This window comes from Martes martes (genome assembly GCF_963455335.1).
Source record: "Martes martes genome assembly, chromosome: 14".
In the NCBI taxonomy this organism is placed as follows: domain Eukaryota; kingdom Metazoa; phylum Chordata; class Mammalia; order Carnivora; family Mustelidae; genus Martes; species Martes martes.
The window spans coordinates 47,180,086-47,201,702 of NC_137902.1; the positions used below are offsets into that span (position 1 = coordinate 47,180,086).

At 55.3% G+C, this 21,617-nt stretch overlaps 1 protein-coding gene across 1 annotated transcript in view; it reads right to left on the bottom strand.

Annotated features, from left to right (window-relative positions):
- Positions 1 to 9,946: 9,946 nt before the first annotated feature.
- TSPAN14 (tetraspanin 14) overlaps positions 9,947 to 21,617 on the bottom strand; it is a 53,537-nt gene continuing 41,866 nt past the window's right edge. Inside the window, exons 4-9 of the mRNA XM_080823507.1 lie at positions 19,813 to 19,959; positions 18,156 to 18,326; positions 16,065 to 16,190; positions 14,897 to 14,941; positions 12,719 to 12,838; positions 9,947 to 11,752 (exon numbers count right to left, since the gene is read on the bottom strand). Of these exons, the coding sequence (XP_080679633.1) occupies positions 11,681 to 11,752; positions 12,719 to 12,838; positions 14,897 to 14,941; positions 16,065 to 16,190; positions 18,156 to 18,326; positions 19,813 to 19,959 (681 nt within the window). The 3' untranslated portion in view covers positions 9,947 to 11,680. The remainder of the gene's footprint in view (positions 11,753 to 12,718; positions 12,839 to 14,896; positions 14,942 to 16,064; positions 16,191 to 18,155; positions 18,327 to 19,812; positions 19,960 to 21,617) is intronic.

Genomic DNA, 21,617 nt, shown 5'->3' on the forward strand with positions numbered 1-21,617 from the left:
AGGGCTGCAGTCAGCCCTACATGACACTGCCATGACTCACCTTCCTCTTCTGTACCTACGGAAGTAATCGGGGCACACACAGGGCTTCCGTCAGCAGTAAACAGGTAAGGTAAGTGATGTCAGAGTGGGCCAAGCCCATAGCAGGTACCAATGTGAGCTGTTTCCCTGCTCTCAATCCAGGACCTGGTCCCTCACTAACCTGGTGAATCAGAATGTTAGGTGGGGATGGTGAGCTGCGGCAGCTAATTCTGTCTGCCCAGAGAGCTTCCCCAGACACAGCGTGACTCAGGCCTGCGATGGACATGCTCGCACTGGGAGAAACCGGCTGATGTTCCGCCACAGTTCTAACTTCCCCTGATGCTCCCGTTTCCCCCACGGGGAGAAGGTCTGCATGCAGCAGGAGAGAACAGGGTCAACATGCTGAGAGAAGCAGAGACACTGTGGCGGGAATACCCCGCTGGTGTGAGGTCCCATCCCTACCCCCAAGGCCCTGTTCCCTCTCTGTTCTCGGAATGTCCCACTGTCCGTCCCCCGCCCTAGAAACCAGTAACCTTGCTTGAGTGAAGGTCACCACCACCCATGTGTCCTGACCACCCCAGTGGCTTGGTTCTCCTGCCATTTGTCTTGCCGGATGCTTCAGAGGTAGATAGGATAGGACACAGGAAGGCGAGGCACCTGGGGCAGAGCATCTTGAACTTCCTGAGGGTCGTTTCTCACAGGAAGTCCTCCCAGACCCCAAGTCTCTCTCTAAAGGCAGCTAAAGGCTCCTACCTCCTTGCTGCCTTAGTCCCACTCTATCTCCCTCCAGAAAACCAGGGACACAGCAAAGGAAGAGGCAGTTTCTGGAGGAGGTGAGCCCTTCGTGCCTGCACACAGCAGTGGACGATGAAGCTCTGGGTCCTCAGATGGGGGAAGTAGGAGCCAGCTGCCACCCCCCCACCCTCCATCTGACACAGACAGACCACCAACACTGCCTGCACTCCTGCCCCAAAATCTCTCCTAGAGCCGTAGTCCTGTTAATTAGAAAACACTCTGCTCCATCCAAATTCCCTGGAACAAGGCCACTCGGGACAGATTGGCTAAGTCTCAGCCCAGGACTGACACTTATTAACTCAAAGGGCAGGAGGCGACTCTGGAGCCCGAGACGGCCAACAGGCTTACACCACGGGCAGCTGCCCACGAAGCCCCCCCAAGGTCCCCTGCTCCCTGCTGAGGACCACACAGCCTGTGAGCACTGCCTATCACGCCTCGCAGCTGTGGACACCGTCACGTCCACACAGCAGGCCCAGCCCCACCAGGCCCCCAAGATTGCCCTGACCCATAAAGAGAAGTAGTGCCCCCAACTAGCAAGCAGCTCAGAACTCAAGTAAGCCCAGCCCCCCAGGTTGGGTTCTCGGGCACCAGGGGAACCCGAGACCCCAACCCCCTGCCCTCCTTAGAGGACCAACCAGGGAAGAGCTGCTAATACTGTGGCAGCAGGCACTGTACCAAGGGCTTTCTTCTTCTATCTCATTTAATTCTCAGAACAAGATTATGAAGCAAGAGATTCAATTATCCCAAGGTCAGCCTTATCGTCAAGGCCAAACGGCTGCTAAGGGATCAAGGACTTAAACCCATCATGCTGAGCGGGAACACGTCCCTCCCCTCCCAGCCTACCCCAGCCCAATCTCCAGCCCCCAACTCTTGCTCTGAGTTGGACAATCCTTCCAGGGCCACAGAGCTGGGCCAACACCTCCCCATTGGCCAACCTGGAGGGCACTGAGAAGGGTTCAGTGTGCCATGTGACCCTGATCTGCTCGCAGACCACACCCCTGGTCCTGTGGGATCTACACCCCTGCCCTGCACAGTGAGGTGCCCAGCGCCTCCAGCCACTTGTGGGGCCATGACGGGGCTGAGCAGAGACCATAGGCTAGGCAAGCCAGCCCCACGCAGACTAGGCCCGCAGTTCCTTGCAGAGGGAGATTCCGGAAGACAGTAAATCCCGTTCCAATCTTCATCTCCTTAAACTCTGGGACATGGGGCACAGAGCACTCGTGTCCTCCAAGACCGACCCCTCCTATTCTCCTGGGCGTGCACCCAGATCTTTGCTGGCCCCTGTGATTCGGTGTAGCCTCTGCGTTCGGACCAACAGAATGGGAGCATGAGTGGTGTGCCTGCCCCCCCTCCCCCCGGCTTCCTTCCTAAGACTTCCCCTCCCCTCCTTCCCCAAAGACCTGTAATTATTTTTTTGAAGCCTCCCAAGTTTAGGGGATACTTTGCTCGAGTAGCTAGTCTATTCTGACTCTGCCCTCATGCAGTGGTCCTCACACTTGTGTGCATATTAGAATCTCGTAAGGACCAGTTAGAAAGAGATGACTGGGCTCCATGCCAGAGTTCCTGACTCCAGAGGCCTGGAGTGGGACCACAGAATTTGCACTTCTGACAAGTTCCCTGGTGATGCTGCCGCCGCTGGTCTAGGGACCACACCTTGAAAACCTCAGCATGACTCCCCAAGCTGTGGGCTGGAAGAACCATCTCCATCTTACAGAGGCAACGGCACCTGGTTCCCGGCTCGCTCTGGAGTGCTGTGTTGCCAGGGTGGGTCCCGACGAAGCCCGTCCACCCCCGGCAGCTTCCAGGAATCCCAGAGAGATCCACTGGGAGGGGTGGGAAACTCATTTCAAAATGCAATTATGCTTGAAAAGAGACTCAAATGCACGCATTACAAATAAGGGGAGTCCCAGGAATTGTACAGAAGAATGAAAGGGAGAAGGACACCAACATCTGTCACATTGGTGGTCCCAGGGAGTGCAGCGGTAAAGATCTCTGGACTTGGTCTCTTGAGGACAGATGACTTGGCATTCTGTTGACAGCGGAGGAGGTGACGGCATGCATGGAACCCAGATGATGCCCACCCTCCTGGATTTGGCTGCTGCGTGGACAGCAGGACCCTCAACCGAGATGGGAGAAAATAGAGAGGAAAAGTTGGGATGTAGGCAGGACTTGTTACTGGGGGTCAAAAAAGACAAGGTCAGCTTTGAATGTGGCTCCTGATGGGTCTGCAGGGGTGGCCACAGGACTAAAGCACCTTTACTGCACCCCGGCTCTCATGGGGCAACAGACATGGCTTGAGGACCTGAGCCATCCGTCCATTGCTAAGAGGGCAGCCAGTGCCCCCAGGACACCTCCCGCAGGGGTTGGCCTTTTCTCAGGGCACCTGGGAGATACCCTAACCCACAGACTCCATCCTTCACCATAAGAGATTGGCTCCTTTGGATTCCTTGCCTGGGTCCTATTTCTTAAAAGTGAGCTGTGCCAGAAAGACGAGAGGTGGAAGGAAATCTTTTTTGGAATAAGCAAAAAAGATTCTGGGTGTCTCACGTGGAAAACAATGCACTGTTTAGAGCATGTTCTTCCAATGATCTGATTCTGGACTTTCATTACCTTTGAGCAGTTTTACAACTAAGTTGTAGTGTTAAGGCCAAATACTTTTTGTCTATGGACATCCCTAACTGCACATATGTGAATGGAGCCCAACTACCTCCTCCCCCTGGAAAAAAGCCAGTCTGCACATTCCTTTACTCCATATAGATATATTTGATTCCTCCTCCAAACTGACTGGTAATCTTACCAGCTCCCTCACTTGATTAATGAGTTAAATAAAATTTTTGGCACATGCATATGTAATATCATATAAGTAATGCTCTTTTTGGGGGGGATTATCTCTAACAAAAGGCACACTAAAGATCACTGCCTCTCAGAGATGGGAAGGAAGACTGGCCGTGGTCCACGAAACACAAAATCCACTTCCAGCCGTATCACCCCTGACCCCGGGAGATGGTGAGCCTGGGCTTGCACACCCCCAGAGACAGGGTGCTCAGTCCCTCCCAGAGGCCACTCCAACTCTGTCCAGATAGGCCCACAGCTGTGCTCATTTTAAAAAACAGGGGAAAAAAATAGATCTAAAACTAAAAGAAAACACCAGGCCTGGGTCCAGTCCCTGCAGACAGGTGAATGACTACATCCAAACAATCACCTTCAAACAGGGCCAGCAGCCCTAGGCCCTTTCAAAGGCACTGAGAGGATGACTGGGCTGGGCAAGGAGGGTGAGAGGAGGACCACCGGCCAGACAGGGGCAATGAGTGCAGAGCTGAGACCACTGGATTCACCCTGCCTTAGAATAGAACCTGACCCTGGGGCTCCCACAGGTTTTTACACACAAGGATTTTCTCCTGGGAGCAAGTGAGGGCCCATACACCTGTCTTACACACACACACACACACACACACACACACACACAGGTCTCCCTGGCTCCTGGCTTCCTTCCTGTTGAGGCTGCCCCATCACCTGGAGGGACACCCTCACCCATCAGAGGTGGAAAGGACCCAGACGGCCTCCTGGACTTGGGCCCTCACGCTGAGGTCTTGGCGAGTCCCAGCACTTCCCTGCATGTCTGTTCTCCTGACCAGAATGGTACCAGCTGGGGTCCACCTGGTCCAAGTATGATGTCTTGCCGGGTCTGGGGTTTTGTCTCCTGCAGCACCTGGTTCAGAGCTCTCTTCTTTCCCATTCCAAGCTCCTTGAGTCCCTTACTCCCCATGTCATCTCTCTGAGCCCCTTGAAGGCAGGCTGTGCGGCTATGCTGGCTCCGGTGGGCTGGCCTCTGTGGACACCCCTCATTCCCTAGGAGGGTGAGGGCCCCTCTGCTTCCTCCGGGGGCTTCCAGAGACTTCTGGGGTTGTGCTGGTTTCCGGCAGGACCTGTGCTCCCGACGAGAAGTGACACCCTCTCCTGCCTCCCCACCTTTAAGGCACAGAAAGCAAACAGACCTTGAACTCCAGATACCTGCTGAGTCTCCTGCAGACCTCCAAGCCTTGGTCCTGAGAGCACAGAGAAGTGGGGCGTTTTGCATCAGCCCACCTGAGCTGTGACTTGGAATCCAGGCCGCTCAGCCTGGTGGGGACTGGCCTGGTGGGGATCTGCTGCCCCTCATTAATCTCCCCAGCAGTAAATGGGGAGCACATGCTAAGTGCCCTGGGCCCATGTTAAACACTTCACCCACCTCGGCTCATGTCAGCCTCAAGACAAGGCCACGTGGAGCCATTACTATCCCTACTCTACAAAGAGGGTTCAAGGAGGCTAAGTAACTTGCCAGAAGCTCCACGGCTGGTGAGTGAGTAGATGGCTGGGCAGTCAGGGCTCCCACGCTCTTTCATCTCCAATAATGAATGGAATATTCCTGGGCCCCCTGTTGGAGTGGGGGGGAGAGCATTTAAATGAAGAAACCAAGGTACTAAGTTCTACTTTTTTTTTTTTTTTTTTTTGAGCCCAAACTCCAACTCAGGCTCAGGCCTCTTCCCACCACAGCACAGGTCCTAAGCCAAACAAATCTGGGTCTAGGCTCTCGCTCCTCTCACATAATGACTTTGGTTTTGCAGCCTGGCAGGTGCAGGGGAAGGGGAAGAGGCCGGCACAACCCATCCCTGTCTCCACTGGGGCTGCACTCCCACAGAGCCAAGACCTCCTCCTCCTCCTTCCCCTCCTGTCTCCGTTTTGCCTCCAAAATGAGTACCTGCGTCTCTGGGGAAGGGGCCCTGCAGGCAGGCAGAGGCGCCTCGCGGGTGCCCCCCTTCTCCAGCAGTGGGATCGACCCAACCACCAGGGGGCAGCAGTCAGGCCGTGAGCCGTCTGGAGTCCAGACACCCAGGGCAAGGAACCAGGGCATGCTGGGAGATGGGGTGGTGCTTGACTTTCCAAGGGCCACATCCTAGAGCTTCCTCCGGGCTGACAGGAGCCAGGCTTGTGTCTGCCCAGACTCTTTAGCTCCCTCCCTATGCAACCTCAGGGGCAGCCCTGAGTCTTGAGGGCTGATCTTCACTGACAAACAAGGTTGCCTCCCAACAACCCTGTTCCCACAGGACCAGCCATCTTCCAGGGCAAAGGCAGATGGCTAGCGCTCCCTTGCCCATCTTGCTCAGCCTGTCTGTGGAACCTCTGCTGTTGGAGGTCCACAGGCTACTGGGAGGAGTCCTTGGAGAGACATCACCCCCCTCCCATCTACCCCCTTGGCCCAGAGCCAGCCCATACTTCCATCACGGATGCTCATGCCCACGGCACCCTCAACATACCAGCTATGGGCTGGCAGCAATAGACATGCCCCAGCCCCGAGAACCCAATCATCACAATGTCAGTCCACCTCCTTGGGGAACTCCTTTAAAAACATGTTTTTCTTGCAAACCCTTCTAGGAAGTCATTCTAACAACAAAATACCATGGAGTTTTTATAAGCCCTTGTAACAACAAAACACCACACCAACTAAAACATCCACCCACGGAAGCATCATGAGGGCTGTTGGCAGCCTCCCCAATGTTCACCCCCTTCCACAGGGGTCTGTTGCCCTGACACGTGGTTTGAATGGGAAGGACGAGCGCAGGGGCTTCTGGGAGTGGGGGCTTCCCTCAGTGGCTTCACTACCATCCCACTCCCGTCACAGTGAGGACCCAGGTTGTCTGTGACGGGTCTGCGCTCCCTCTGTCTCGGCTGACGGGGGCACTGTGGAAGGCAGAGCAGAGAGAATAAAAGAAACCAGATCCTGTTGGCGTCGCTGAGCCACTTGGATCAAACCAACCCCGAAACTCACCCCACCTCTGGACTTTCCAGTTTCAGGAGCCAAACACCTCCCCTCATTGTATAAACCGGTTTGAACTGGGTTTTCTCTTACCTGTGACTGTAAACATACTCCCCTGGGCAGAGCAAGGTTCGTTCACTGGCTGGCGGGCCCTGCCTTGAGCGGTGTGACAGTGAAGGTGCACTGTGGACCGGCATGCACTCATGGAGAAAGATTTCAGGGAAATATCAAGTAAAATTAATTGTTGACTACCACGTAAAATAGGATTCTACCCTAAATAGGATTCATATGAGGATTTCTCATATGAGAAAGATTTGGGAATATGAATCCACACTTTCTGGAAGGGTACCTGGGAGGGAGCAGTTGCCTCTGGGGAACGGGAAGCGTACTTCTTCCCATTACACGAGCCCACGCTTAGACTACTTATACATATAAAATAACTAGTTTTAAAGTTGTTTGAGGTGATAGATTTACAGTTCGAGGTGCTCATTTATTTTGGTGGTTATTAAACCCTGCTTCCAAAGCCCCCACTGAAGTAGGAGAGCAGAGCACGGGAAAAAGGCGGAGGGAAGAAAGAATGCTCTCGGCCTTCCTGAGGAATGGTTCATTCCCTCCTCCAAAGCCAGGTTCTCTGAAATCGGTCACTTTGCAGGAACGGTGCCCACTTGAATGTAGCCTTGACTTTTTCTTCCTCTCAGAGCCATTTCCCAGTCCTTATTCCCCAGCGCCCACGGCAGGTTTTCCAGAGGCATCCTGGAGACCCCAACAGCATTCTGAGAATGAACATACCTCTCTTCACTGCCATCTGGAGGCCGAAAAGACTGGTCTTGCTGATTTGGCAGAGCTAAAATGGCACTAAGGTATAGGGTCCCCTGGATGTTCGGAGTGCCACGTCGGCCCTGGAAGGTCAGGCAACAACCTCTTGAGTAACAGACACGAGCTTATGGAAGCACCTTTACCAAGATCCATCACTGGCGCCAAGCTACCACAGTTTAGGGGCAGACAACCTAAAAACCCTGTGGCCCTGTGGACAGACACCATGCATGACCCTAGAGCTGGAAACGCCCCCCTGTGAAAGTCATACAGTCATTCCACTCACCTCGTACACCTAAAGGCACTGGCCCTCTGGGGGGCGGGGCTGAGAACTTGACACCTGGGCAGGACCTTCCTAGGATGCTGGGTCCTTCCTTGGGTGCTGGGACCACTGCAACATCCCCTTGCCTTTCCCTGTGCCTCTGCAGTCCATGCTCTGAGGCTGCAGACCAAGAGCGGTCAGATGGCCCCTGCTACCAAGACTGAGGCCTTCCCTTCTCTGCTGGCCTCCTCTTCAGGGGAGCTCTCCCTCAAGGTCCCTAAGATCGCAGAGGCCCATACTCATATGCGTGCCCATTACCACCCCAGGGGCAGACCCACCCGGTGCACAAAGACCTCGGTGGGCTTGTTGCGTGGATAGCAGCTCTGGCCTTGCAGGGAAGTGAGCCTGCGGCCCGAAACCAGGGTCTCAGGGGCAAGGCTGAGCACCATGATGATCCGAACACCGAGAATAAGGCTGAGCGCCATATTGTCCCAAATCCAGGCACACAGGCAGGAGTGGGCATTCCCCTCCCTTCTCCAAACGCCTGTCAACCTGCCACAGAGCCCGTGAGCTGGGCAATCTTCGGGAAACCACTTCTCCCCGGGCATGTCCTTGGTGTGGTTTCGCTTAGCAGGAGCCAGGCCTACTCGAACAGGTACAGGTTCTGGAGCGGGTTTCTAGAGTTTGAATCTAGATCTTCCAAATCCTCAATAGGAACTCCCCTTTCTCCGAGCTGCACATTTTGGGCATGAAACTGGTTTCCTCCGAGCTGTTTCGGTAACTGAATTTAACTGTTAAGTGCCTGGAGCACACCCTAGTTCCGGAAGGCTGTGCAGCCAATTCATTTTTATTGTTATTCACATGGGGAAACTAAGCACAGGCTTCCCGGGCACTAGGAGACGGTTTTCCTGTCCTAGAAGACGGTTTTCCTGCCCAGCTCACAGCCTAGCCCTCCAGGCAGGGCGCACTCCTGGAGACAGGTGAGCCCAGCAGTGGTAGTTGCTGGAGGGCGTGACAAGGATGGGGAAGCCTGGGCCCAGAGGGTGGTCCAGAGTGCTGGGGGCTGCAGAGGCCAATAGGGCTTGGTGAAGGGGTGAGCAGCTTTCAGTCAGGGAGGAGTGCTGGGCTGTGGAGGGCAGGGTACAGAGACCCAGACAACGAGGCCCCCCCCACCCCAGGGAAGGGAAGGCAGGCAGGCAAGGGGGTAGAGGCAAGTTTTCGGAGATGGGGAAACACCTAATGTGTGAGAGGGATAGGACATGGGAAAACAATAATGCAGCCGAGTCCTACACGGAGCAGGGCAGGAGGGGCACGGGAAGGATAAAGGAAGAGCCAGAAATGTTGCAGTGAGAGGTGGCGGTGGGAGGGACGTGCACAGGTCACGGTGGCCTCCTCCCGGTCTGGGAGGGCAGGGAGTGCAGGGGTTGCTCGGGGCTGGGACGGCTGCACTGTGGCTCCGAAAGGAGGCAGGTTTGCTGGAGACAGCCACGCATGCACCGCTTCTGCCAGGCTTCCTCTCTCTTCTCTCATCCAAACACTCAGAGTCGGAGGGGATGGCTCAAATGGCCAGACCTTTGTTAACTAATTGAAAAACACACTGAACTTTGAAAAAAGTCCTAGCTAGTCTTCACCTGCAGCTGGGCTGGGAGCTGTCAGGAGACTCACAAGGGGTCCAGCCACGAGGGCGACCCAGATAGATGGGCCAGAAGGAGCCACCCAGGAGGCTAAGCTGTTGGACGCCCACACCCCAGCAGCGTGGGTCCAGAGCCACCATCTCCCCGGGGCAGGATGGGTCAGAGGCATACGGCAAGGTGGACAATGCTACTAACCCTTCAGTTGGGCCTGCAGGTCCAGACACACTCATTTAGCAGCAGGGCCCAGATCCCCACCCAGTGTCCCCAAGCTCTCACACCTGGATCACACTACCCGAGGCTATACAGAGGTTGCCTAATGATTTTCCTGCCCACCTGCAGAGTCAGAGTTCTGCCTCGTGCTTCCAGCTGGACGTAAGCAAGCCACAAACCTGCTTGTTCCGGGTGTAACCTCCACACAAAGGATAATGGAAAGTGGCGCACGGAATCTAAAACAAATCACTTGATGGAAGTTGTTTCAAACTGTACCGCCCGTGGATTCCTTTACCCTCCACTGTCCTGTCCTGTCTAGTCACTCCCAGTGCCTTCAGTTCCCTTGGCAGCCGAGTTTACCACCACGATGTTTCATGCCATCTTGATGTCACTCAAAATAAAAACGACCAAGACACCAGCATTAATATAAAGATATATTCCATAAAAGAGTTTGGCAGTCAAAGAAAAGCATCACACTTCCTGCAAACACAAGCATTCTTCTTCCTCTAGTCTACAGAGAAAATTATAAAGAAATAAAACAAAAAACAACAACAACAAAAAAAACCCAGAAACAAAAATCATAACATCATCCACAAACACCCACCAGTATACACCACACTAGCATGTACACTTCGGCAAGTAAGTGAAGGTAGCACTCAAGTCCCTGAACGAGGAGGACAGAACTGGTACGGGGTCCGGAGAAGCGTTAGAGAGGAGCCCAGCCAAAGACACACAGACACGCCAGCCACCCCCCGCGGGGGGACCTGCGGTACATAAGACAGACTTCATTTCCAAGAGCAAGCCCCAGGACAGCCCTGCCAGGGAGGGTGGACATGATCACCACAGATCCCTGACTGGGGACAGTGGAGGGGGGAGTCACCACCAAAGTTAGCCAAAGAAGAACCATCCTGACCTTCTACCCAGCTGCAGGCTGGGGTCTCGGGCTCGACACAGGGGCCCGGCCACAGTTACGCTCTCCAGGGAGAGGCAAACACCAGGCCGGCCAGCGGCCCTTAGCATGTAGCCTCGATAGAAGCCCTGGTCACTGGTTCCAGGCTGGACGTCTCTGGCTGGGGCTCCCTGGCCTTGCAGTGGGGGGGTAGGGGGAGTGGGAGGTGAGGTCAGGATTCAAGTTCCAGGTGACGGATTCAGTAGCACCAAGACCAGAAGACGGCGAGGCCTAGCTGGGGAAGGGAGTGGGTGCATGTGAGCTGGGGTGCAGAGGAAGGGAAAGCACGTGTGTGCACCTGGGCTGTGAGGGATGAAAAGGAGAAGTTGAAGGGGTTGGTTCTTGAGACACACGAGGGAACTGAGAGGAATGGCTTCAGTCCCAGACATCGTGTAAGGCTGCTTGGAGGGAATGCCAGAGGAAATGAAGAAATGGTGTGAGAACATTCTTATCCCTATAAATAAACTATTTACACACTTTCAGAAAGGGAGAGCCGACTCTCAGAGGAGCATCCGCCCGTGGCCCGCTCCCCCTGTGTCATCAGGACCTGATACTGTGGAAACTGGAGGCAGGTCTTGCCCTGGGAGGGGTGGTCAAGGAGGCACTCCGTGGCGCCTGTCCACACATGGCTCAGGCTTCCTTGGACATGGCAGAGGAACCTGCAAATACCCCCCAGCTTGTGCAGACACACATGCTCTGCTGGTACGGTCCCCTCGTGCCCCTTTCCCTCCCCAGTTCCAGGCGGCACCCTTCTGTGGCTGGGAGAAGCCTCGTCCACGTCTGCTGTGCCCCCACTCAGGTCCCACTCATAGCAGATATGGCTGCCCTCCAGGCCGGCACTGACAACACGAGTGGGGAGGCCAGGGTGCCCTGCAGACACGCTTAGTCTCCAGGAAAACTGAGTCAGGCCCTTTTCACAGCCATGGGAACCTTCTGTCCCTCAGAGTCCCTACCCCACTTAAAGACATGGTCTCCGTCTCTGGGTAAATTCCGAGCGGGCGGGTCTCTGTCACAAGTCCGTGCAGGTCAGAGGAGCTCCTTGTCTTCAGCACCAGCAAACAGAAACATGGAGGTCGCGTCACGCTGATGCCGAAGACGGGGTGCTGGCTCTGGCTGGGTGTGTCCACTTCTCTCCCTCTGGATGTCGGGTTGACAGCAGCGAAGGGCTCTGGCGTGGCTCAGCTCTGCTTGCTCACCTCTGCTCCTCAGAAGTGATGGCCTGCCTTCACCGCCTCAATGTCCGAGATCAAGGTCTTCGCCAGGAAGATACCAAAAATCTGAAACCAAAGCCAGGGGAGGCTGTCAGTGCTGGGGCCCGACGTGAGAGGGCGGGCACAGAGGGCAAGGTGCACAGGGCCTGCTCTGCAGACACTGAGGATGCAGCACAGAGGACGTACCCGCCCGTAAACAGGGAGTCCTGGGGTCTGTTTTGCTCTATCCCTGGGGCCTAGAAGTCTGGGGCAAACGGCCAGCAGCAGAGAAGGCCTGCCTCCAACAGGGCCATGCACATCACATATCATGCGCTGGGACACACTTTGTACCCACAGTTAACCCCAAAATAACAGTCACCTGACTGGTTTTGATGTAAAATAATAAATCCTGATGTTTCCTGTAAACTTGGATTCCATGAAAAAAACAAGGTTCTCCCTGGTTTTAGCTGCGCTGCCATCCCACCTTGGTGACCAGCATCGTCACTGTTTTTTTACCAGGAACAGACCAATGTGAACTCGGAAATCTTGGAATTTTGCTTATTTCCCCTTTAAATTCCTGTTGTAGTTTATATCTGATAAGCCAGTCCTTCCGAAGTCCGAAGCTTTGCCCATTTCGCAAGTAAATTTGTTCTTTCCTTTTCTAGATGCTTCTGTGTCTAAGCTTCCCTTGTGATCACTCAACACACACACTGGTGGGTTGAAGGAGGAAGGAGAGCGTGGACGGTCCGCAGCCCCCAGGCCACATCAGGCACCCTCTTGACGGCAGCATCAGAGCTGAACGATGCACCTTCCGCACAGCGGTGGCGGCCATCCCAGAGGCTGCTTGGGGGCTGCCAGTTTCTCCTCCCAAGCCCTGGGCACCCCGGAGAACCGGTCTCTCTGACTGGCAGAGTTCCTGCCTCCCCTCCCCCTCCCCGTTCTCCGGGCAGCTGCCAGCTCGGCCCCCAGTCTCCCCACGTGTGAAATCTGGTTCAGATGAACAGGTGCGACCCACAAGGACAAAGGAAGCCACAAAGGGCAGGGGGAGCAAACCTGTAGCAGGGAGATGGCGATGAAGACGCCAGCCACGATGTAAATATTGCGCGGAAGCCAGCCCTCCAGCGCCTGGATGCAGCCTTTTGTGAAGATGGACTCGTCCCACTTGCTCTTCAGCTGAAGGGAAACAGCACAGTGACCTGAGCCCAAGACATGCGGGGCGTCCCCACCCCGGCTCCCCAGGGGGCTCCCACGGCGGGCAGGGCGAAGCTCAGCCGGGGCCGGGGGGCTGGAAGGCGGGTGCCCGGGACGGACAGAACCCTCCAGGGGAACTGCCTCCACCTGCCTCAGTCTCTGCCTTCTCCCTGGGCAGTCTGCATCTTCTACTCCGCCCAGAGGAAGGCCCCTGGCGGTGGTCTTTACCCACTTCTGGTGAGGCCTCCCCAGACTGAAAGAGGGACTAATTTGGCACACTCCAGAGCCCACATCTGAAGGACACAGAGGGCCCTCAAGGCTCCAAGGAGGAAGATGGGGCTTTAAAGAGAGAAACTAGAAGGGCCTTCAGCATCTTCTGAGTCAGAGAAGTTGGCTGCGGAAGGAGGGGACAGTGGCTTCCCAGAGTGTGTCACCCCCGCCAGGGAAGCTTGGCTCCAGGAGCCAGAGTCACAGTCATAAGCCAACGGGCACCGTCCAACCCTGACCCCTAGTGGAGGCTCAGGACGCACACAGGAGAACCTCCGGCACGCGCAGCGCATCCTCACCCCCACCCACCGCCTCGTTCATGGCAATACTGGTGGAACAGTAATCTATTTTAGTGGGGCGAGGGGCTGCACTGTGTCCCCCTAAAACTCAGAATGTGACTGCACTTCGAGACAAGGTGTTTGAAGTGGGACTATAACCCTAACCTGAATCATCCGGAGAAGCCTCTGAACGGCAGGACACCAGCCATATACCCTAGCCCCTAACCCCCACTCCTAACGCTAACCCTAATTCTAAAGTTATTTCCCCCAGACAGGTCTCTGAACTGCAGGATAATAGGCACATACCCTCACACTGTCCCCGGCCCTAACCCCCATTATGCTGGCCCTAAACCGAACCCAAACTCTAGATGTGAGGGAAAAAACGATGTGTTCCATATCTACAACAGATTAGTACTGAGCCATAAAAAAGAGTAAGATCTTGACATCTGCAACAACATGGATGCAGCTACAGAGTATCATGCTAAGCAAAGTAAGTCAGTCAGAGAAAGAGAAATACCATATGGAGAAAAAGGTAAACAAATTATAAAATGAGGTCATCAGATAGGCCCCAATCGAATATGACTGGCATCCTTATAAAAAGTGATCAGGACACCAAAAGACAGAGGGAGGACCATGTGGGGACACACACAGGAGAAGGCAGCCACCTACAAGCCCAGGGGAGGCCTCACACCAGCCCTGCCAGCACCCTGATGTCGGACTTCTAACCTCGAGTTCTGAGGAGAGAAGTTTCCATGTTTCAGCCACAGTCTGTGGTACTTGGTTACGACAGCCCTAGAATCTAACACAAGTAGCAACGAAAGGACGATGCTGGTACAGGCCCGTCCCTGTGTAACAGGCGGAGGTCCCTGCAGAAGGGCTTTGGGCCTCCCAAACCGGAGGCACACATCCCTGGCGTCCATGGCCAACAGGAAAGGTGCCCGTAGATTCCCCAAGTTCCCTCCTTCAGAACAGCAGTCACTCATACCACCAAAGGCCACTGAGCAGTGCCTGGGGGAGGGGGACACTCACTTCTCTCCACCCTCACACCCCCTATGGCCTGAAGAAACCCCAGGAGAACTGAGCCTTCCTCCCGCCCCAAGACCCGTCTCCCTCCTCACTGTCACCCTGCCTCCACATGGCGGCTAAACCAACCCCTGCGCACCTGCAGCTTCACCCTGAACTCCTACAGAACAGACACCCACGGAACTCCAAGAAGCCATTAAAAATAAAGCCTTTGTTCCCTAAACTTTCATCTGACCTCTTTCCACTAATGAAGCAACTGCTAGACTTTGTGACCGCAGTTCCCAGGCTGGGAATCACCCCCATCACTGGTCCCCGGAGTCCTACTGCCAGCGGTTCCTACCCAGCTCGCTCCCAGCTTAGACGGCCCCTCCCCGAGTCTCACCCACTCCAATTTGCACTTGTGCTAAATCAGGAAGTTGGGCCACAGGGAATAAACCTGACAAACTCAAAGTTGCATGCCTCAGGCACTCACCTGGGTCCTGACGTCATATCCACACTGTGTGTTCACAACTTTTTGCTATAAGAAAAGCAGAAAAAAAATGGTCATTTTTGTTCTCTTGGGAAGCCGGTGGTAGAAGGTTCTAGAAAAGTCCCAACCAAACATCAGCAAACACCTGTACAAGTTTCATTATAGCTTACATCCTTTAATCCCAATGCCAACTAACCTTTCACACTAGGACAAAGGTTGACCAACTGTGTGTGTGAAGGAGACCCGTCTATGTAGCAACTATTCAACTCTGCTCTTGGAGCACGAAAGACACGAACAAATACATAAATGAATGTGCATGGCTGCATTTCAGTAAAACTTCATTTACGGACACTGAAATTTAAATTTCATATGATTTTCACCCATCACAAAATATTATTCTTCCTTTCACTTATTGTCAGCCATTTACAAATGGCTGAAACTACTCTTGGCTCGCAGATCATACAAAAACAGAGAGGAGGCTGGATCTGTCCCATGGGTCACAGTTTGGCAGTGCCTAAGCGGGGAGATGAAAGTTCCACTCGCTCAGTATTTCATGATCACAGTGGGGATATCAGGCTCTGTCTGTGCGGCCACAGCAAACCAGAGCTTCCTGGTCTGGGAACTGGGTCGTGTGACAGTGGCTCTGCCCTGCCTGCTCCGAGCTCTGGGGCCGCATACTGGACACCTGTGAGCACACCAAGAGCTGTAAAAGGCTCAGTTCTAGCAAATGTTCAGTGCTCCTTCACACATCACCCCAAGGGCCCTGGTTCTGGAATCCATGGACCCGGGCTATGGGCTGGGAATGAGAACAGGTGAAGAAGAAAAGCGAGATGCCTCCACCACCCCCAGATGGTGAGTAAACCCCCCACCCCCCTCGTTCTGTGCCCCGGGCATTCTCTCCAGAGGATGGTGAAGAAGGCGGCCCAGGGCTCACCACATTTCTAGCATTTCATCCAGGAACCCTAAGTGAGAGCCACTCAAGGGAAGGACGTGACTGGTTTTCTCCTGCCTCACCCAGAACACCAGAGCAAGGGCAGGTCATGCAAAAATGTGCCTGAGATTTACACACAGAGGACTTGGGAGCTATAGACCCTGGCGTGGTGTGCACAGGGAGCACAGAAGCAGCCCAGAGCCCAGAACTGCTACACGCCCCCCGGGCAGGCCAACTCACCGCAGGGTCTGGCACGCAGCAGGAGAAGGGCACCCCACACTTCTCGCGGCTGTAGCTGGCACCACTGCAGTTGAAGTAGATGTTGAGGTCCCAGTCTTCTGGACCATATGCCCCGCAGCACTGGTTCTGGGGTCACAAAAGTCGAGAACTGTCAGGGGCTCTGGCTCTGAGCCAGGGCTAAGACCACCCCCCCCACACACAGGGGATTGGGGACATGAGGGGAAGTGCTGCTCCATTCACACACAGAGAAATCCGGGCCCCCCCATTGACCTCCCACATACACAGATGCTAAGCATGATAACCTAGGCAGCCTTTAAGAAGGAAACCAGGAAACCTCATCTAGGACATCCCCCCCACCAGGGTGCAGCATGCAGGACTCCCTCTGCAGTGTCCCCTGGCCTCCCCGGTGACACACCATTCAGGTCCAGACCCTCCTCCCCCTGGAGCTTCTCCTTCTTCCCCTCGCCTCAGCCCAAAGTGTATTCCTCACTCTCCGTGGAGACCCTCAGTATCTCTGATGCAGTTCTCTCATATCCTCCAAGAGAACCCCTCCTTGTGGGCAGTGAGTGGGGCTTCCTCCCAAAGAAATTTCCAAGCTGGCCTTACTTCCCTTAGGTGCCTCTTTACAAAAAACAGCTGCTAGACGTCTACTCCCAAGGCCAGAATCATGAGCAGGGTGAACAGTTAACACAATCACAGCTCAGTCCCCCTAACCTGGGGTCTCTGCACCCCCCACTGTCTGGTGTAGTTGCAAACACAATCGCTGCTCGTCTACAAACTTGTAAAACCAAACACTGAAAATGGCACAGGGATGTCAAGGGCCCCCCAGACCAGGAGCAGACTCTGTTGTCTCCGTTGTTACACTTGTCCTGGCTGCTGACATGGCATTGGCCATGATCACAACAAATACACGACCAGGGTTCCTGGCTGTCTTATTTCTAAGATTAAAACCCCACGCCCCCCGCCCCTTTACCCTGCTGTGGTTCCAGCTGCTCTCACGACTCCCAAATATTTCAGCGTGAGCAATCTCCAATTTACCGAATGCCTCTGGAGAGTGTGTTTGCAAGAGGAAAGGATGGCACTGGAGAAGAGTGCCCTGTCCTCGAGGCTAGCGGGGGGCAGGAACACCCGGGCATGCCACGGCTCTGGGACAGCGGGGAACGGCGGGAAGACTCAGTGAGGGCAGGAGGAAATGGCTGAGGTGGGATTTTCGAAGACAGATGCCGGTCACTATTATGACACAGGAAGTGTCTCTGGTCACATAAAGTGGGTTTTGCTGGGTCCCGGGATACACGAAGTAAGGGTAAACAAGTTTTAGTGAACATGAGAGTGGACCAGAGTTATTTTTAATGCTTGCTTGCTTGTTTTCTCCTCAGAACCCAAGTGTTCCACAAGAAGTCCCTAGGGAAGCGAGGTTTTCCGGCAGCGCACAGACAGACCACACGACGGCCTTGCCCCAGCCGGTGGCGGGGAACGGGCCCCCCCCCCCAGGGCAGGGACGGCAGTGGTCCAAGCCTCCAGGTGCAGCTGCACACAGGGAAGGCGGAGGCCAGATGGAGTCAAGGCCAAGGCCTGGGATGGCTTAGACAGCCCCCTGGGGACATATTCCAAGGAGGTCACATTCCTCCCCATCTGGGGAAGCTTCCTCCAGGCAGCTCTGCCCTCTTGAACAGGAAGGGGAAAAGGTCCCAGGGAGGAAGGGGACAGGAATAGCCTCAGACGGTGAGTCATGCACCAGGGAGGGGACGCTCTGCCCCTGGGTACCCAGAGCGCCTGGGACTTGCGGCCGCCTGTGTGGCCAGGACCCAGGAAATCTGGGCCCCTATAGGAGCGTGCCCGCAGGGGCAGCAAGACCGCCTGCCCCACGCAAATGGGGGAGGACACACTGCAAACACACCTACATGGCCAGGCAACAGTAAAAGGGTAGAGTCAAACTGACCAGAGGCCAGAGTGGCCCCCCAACGGCCTCCCTGCCACTTGCCATGTGGAGGAGGGACACCCCAGGTTCCCCATTAGCCGAGGCCTGGGCAGCGTGCATGGCCAGGGAAGCCCACGCTCTAGCCAGGAGGCCAGCACGGATGCGGTGCTTACCGCTTTCTGAAGGGAGTCAATGAGGTTCTGCAGGTCAATGTCGTCCCGGTAGGATCTGATGTTGCTCTCGAAGAACTCCCGGAACCGGTCCCTCACCCAGTCCTGGAAGAGGAAGGCCAGCACGGCCACGGCCAGCTCCAGGAAGAAGATGAGCACGATGGTACCACAGAACTGCGTGGTTGCAAGAACACAGGCGAGAGTCATCACACCTCCAGCCTCCAGCCAGGCACAAAGCCTCGTCTGACCAGGGATCAATGCCTGCTGCAAAGAGGGTGAGCTCCACCCCTGCGACACGAGTGCAGGAGTCCTTGGGAATCCCATGTGACTGGCTGGCAGCCCGCCCCCTCTGTAAATGGAGAGGTGCACCCCCATCCCCATCGCAGCACCACTGGGAAGAGAGGAGTGAAAGGACCAGAAAGCTCCAAGCCACTATGTCCCCCACTTCCTGTGAGGCAGCCTCCCTCCCCAACAAGGAAGTCCTATCCCGGGAAGGAAGGGCTAACCTACCCCACCAGGCCACCAGCTCCTCTAGGGCAGAGCCTGTGCCCCAGACACAACACCTGACCACTCTCCTCGCACACACAACTGTCAAAGTTGCTAGAAATCTACTGTTGCCCCCACTTTAGGGACGAGGAAACAGAGGCTCACTCTGGCACATGGCATGCTTGAGGTCACGCAGCTCATGCAGGACATCTGAGTGCCTCTGTACGTGGCAAGACCTCTCCAGAAGCACAGCACCGTTGGCCACCACAGCGGTGGCCCTCTGCAAGGGCCCCCCGCAGCCGCACCCCTCCCATCCAGCAGACTTCCAGCCAGCAGTGTTTGAGTTCCCCCGCCTATTACCACCACTGGTCACCCTGCGCTCTAAGCTGGGAGGCCACAGCAGGCGAGGGTCTCAGGGTAAGACAAGGGGAAACACCCGTGTGTGTGCGCACACACAGACACACCATACACACCAGGCCCTTCAAAACCTAACCTCCATTCGCACAGAAGGAAAATACTAAATATATTTTTAAAAGGAAAAAAATGAGAAGAAAAAAAAACACATGTTTCGCTTTTTAAATTAAGCCCAGGGAAGAGAAGGCTTGATCTAATAAATTCAACAAATAATATATTGCAAAACACGATTATGTGTTTTCCCCACCAGGTGCTATTTAATTTTAACTGAACGCATTTCAGCATGAATTTTTATCTAAATATAAAACCAAACCCTAAGTAACTGGCAGTTCTGCCAGGAAATTAAGGATTCTGTGTTGCACATCCCAACACACACCCCCTGGAGGAGGAAAACGGTTTCCTAACTTTACTGGCAACATCTTTTGATCTTAGCCAAGAAGGGCAAAGGCGAGTAGCGAACAAACAATTCCTTCAGAACTTCAGAGGGAAGAGGCAAGGGAGGCGGGGGACAGGAGCCGGCTACTTAGCCATCTCTTCCCTCCAGAACCTAAACACCAGAGCGAACCCACTTCTCCAGGGGTGAGCAGCCAGCTTAGCTGACTGTTTCCTGAAATCTTCCCAGTCGGTGGGCAGCCTCCTCCCCACACGGCTGGGGCCCAGGGGGCCCTGTAAGAGCTACGACCCTCTTCGGCCAGATAAGGGGTGAGCCTGCCCAGCAGAGTCCACACCTCCACCCACCCCCACATCTGCAGCCACTCACAAACTTGAGCAGACAGATGTTCTCCCGCAGGGCGCCCACGCAGCCCGCGAACCCCAGCGTGAACATCACCACGCCCACCATCAGGACCAGCACCACGGGGTCGATTCCATGCAGCCGGGTCACTTTGGTGAGGTCAGACAGCACCCCCTGAAAGAGGCAGAGAAAGCATCAGTCAAGTGAGTCAAGGGTGCCTGGGGGGGAAAGGGGGACCTAGGTTATGTCCAGAGCTAAAATAAGGACAGGGACCTGTCTCCTGAGGCTCAGTCCTGTCCTTAACAGCCAGGCCAGAGCACAGAGTGTGGCCCCTGCCCACTTGCCCTCTTAGGGCCCCCTCTGCCCACAGATCCTTGCAGGTCTCAGCTCCCAGGGCCCTTGCATGCAGCAATCCTGGGCTGCACCTTGGCTCTGAGTCCCTCCCAGGCCGACCCCATGCTTTTTTTTGGAGACTGCAGGGTGCCTGTGCCAGGCCTAGAGTGCAGGGGGGCCCTGGGGAACCCTGTGGTCTCTGGTCCAGGCACCTTAGGGCCAGAGCCTCGCCCTGGCCTCGGGCCATGTGACGGCTTACTCTGCATGCAGTTTGTAGAGAATCCCACTACCACGAGCTAAAAACAGCTTCAGTATGCACACTGTTTTGGAAACACCCACCAAGGGCAGACGAAGCAGCGCTGTCCATAAAACCTTCTGTGATGATGGGAGGTGTTCTCTATCTGCGCTGTCCCAAATGGTAGCCACTGGCCCCATGCCCTGTTGGGCATCTGAGCTCATGTTTCATTTTAACTAACTTAAATACATACAGTCACATGTGGCTAGTGAGAACCAAAACTGACAGAAAAGTTCTACAGGATTCAAAGGAGGAAGGAGAAAGGAGCCACCAGCCAGGCCCCCAGGGACCCCTAGGGCCCCAGGGTAGCCAGGCCTCTGCTCAGGGCTCTGCCAGAATTGCTGCTGTTCGGGAGATGGCCACATGGTGGCGATATGAGTCACAGTTTGCGCAGGCTTGTGGGGTTTGTCCGCAGGACTAAGGGACGTTGCACTCCAGCTCCTGCCCTTTAGGGGATTCCAGGGTACCCTGACGATACCCAAACCCCAAGGCGGGCCTTATTCAGCTCCAAAGACCATGGCAAGAAGGCCCATAGATCTAAGCGCTCCTGCCTCTATCTCCCAGAACCCAAGGCAGGTTCCACTGAAGGGATAAGAGGATAGGGCCTGGGGCTCAAGAGGATGCTTTAGTTCCCACCGTTTCCCGCCTGGCTCAGTGCACCTTACTCCACCTTGCTCCTTCTCTCTCCCCTCTTCCGCCCTCCCTGGAGAGAGGGTCCTCCTAGGCTCTCACATCTCCCTGGCGTGCACCCACCAGCAGAGCAGAAGAGGGCACCACAGCTCCGAAGTCTAGTCCCCTCAGAGCTTCCACTGCCCCTTGTCCCGCTGCACAGGAAGAGCCCGGTATCCCCACCGCCCCCTGCCCTGGTCTCCTGTACAGGCTGGGCAAGGAGGCTCACAGGTGTGGAAGCCCCTGCCCTGCCCCACAGGGCACCCAGGGGGATTTAACACAGCCCTGCTCCCGCTCTCAGAAGGACGGAACTTTGGGAACAAACACGACTGTGTTCAGGGAGCTGCTGGCTCCCAGAGGCACGGACAGGAGCAGAAGGTGGCCCCAGGCCCACCCCAGACTCCACCGCAGACAAGCCCCCGGGTTGTCTGAGGCTCCTGGGAACAGCAGAGAGGGCTCTCCGCATTCACGGATCTCAAAAGACCAGCCCAGCCCAGCCGTGGCCCCTAGCAGTGACCCCACCACGGGGAAACAG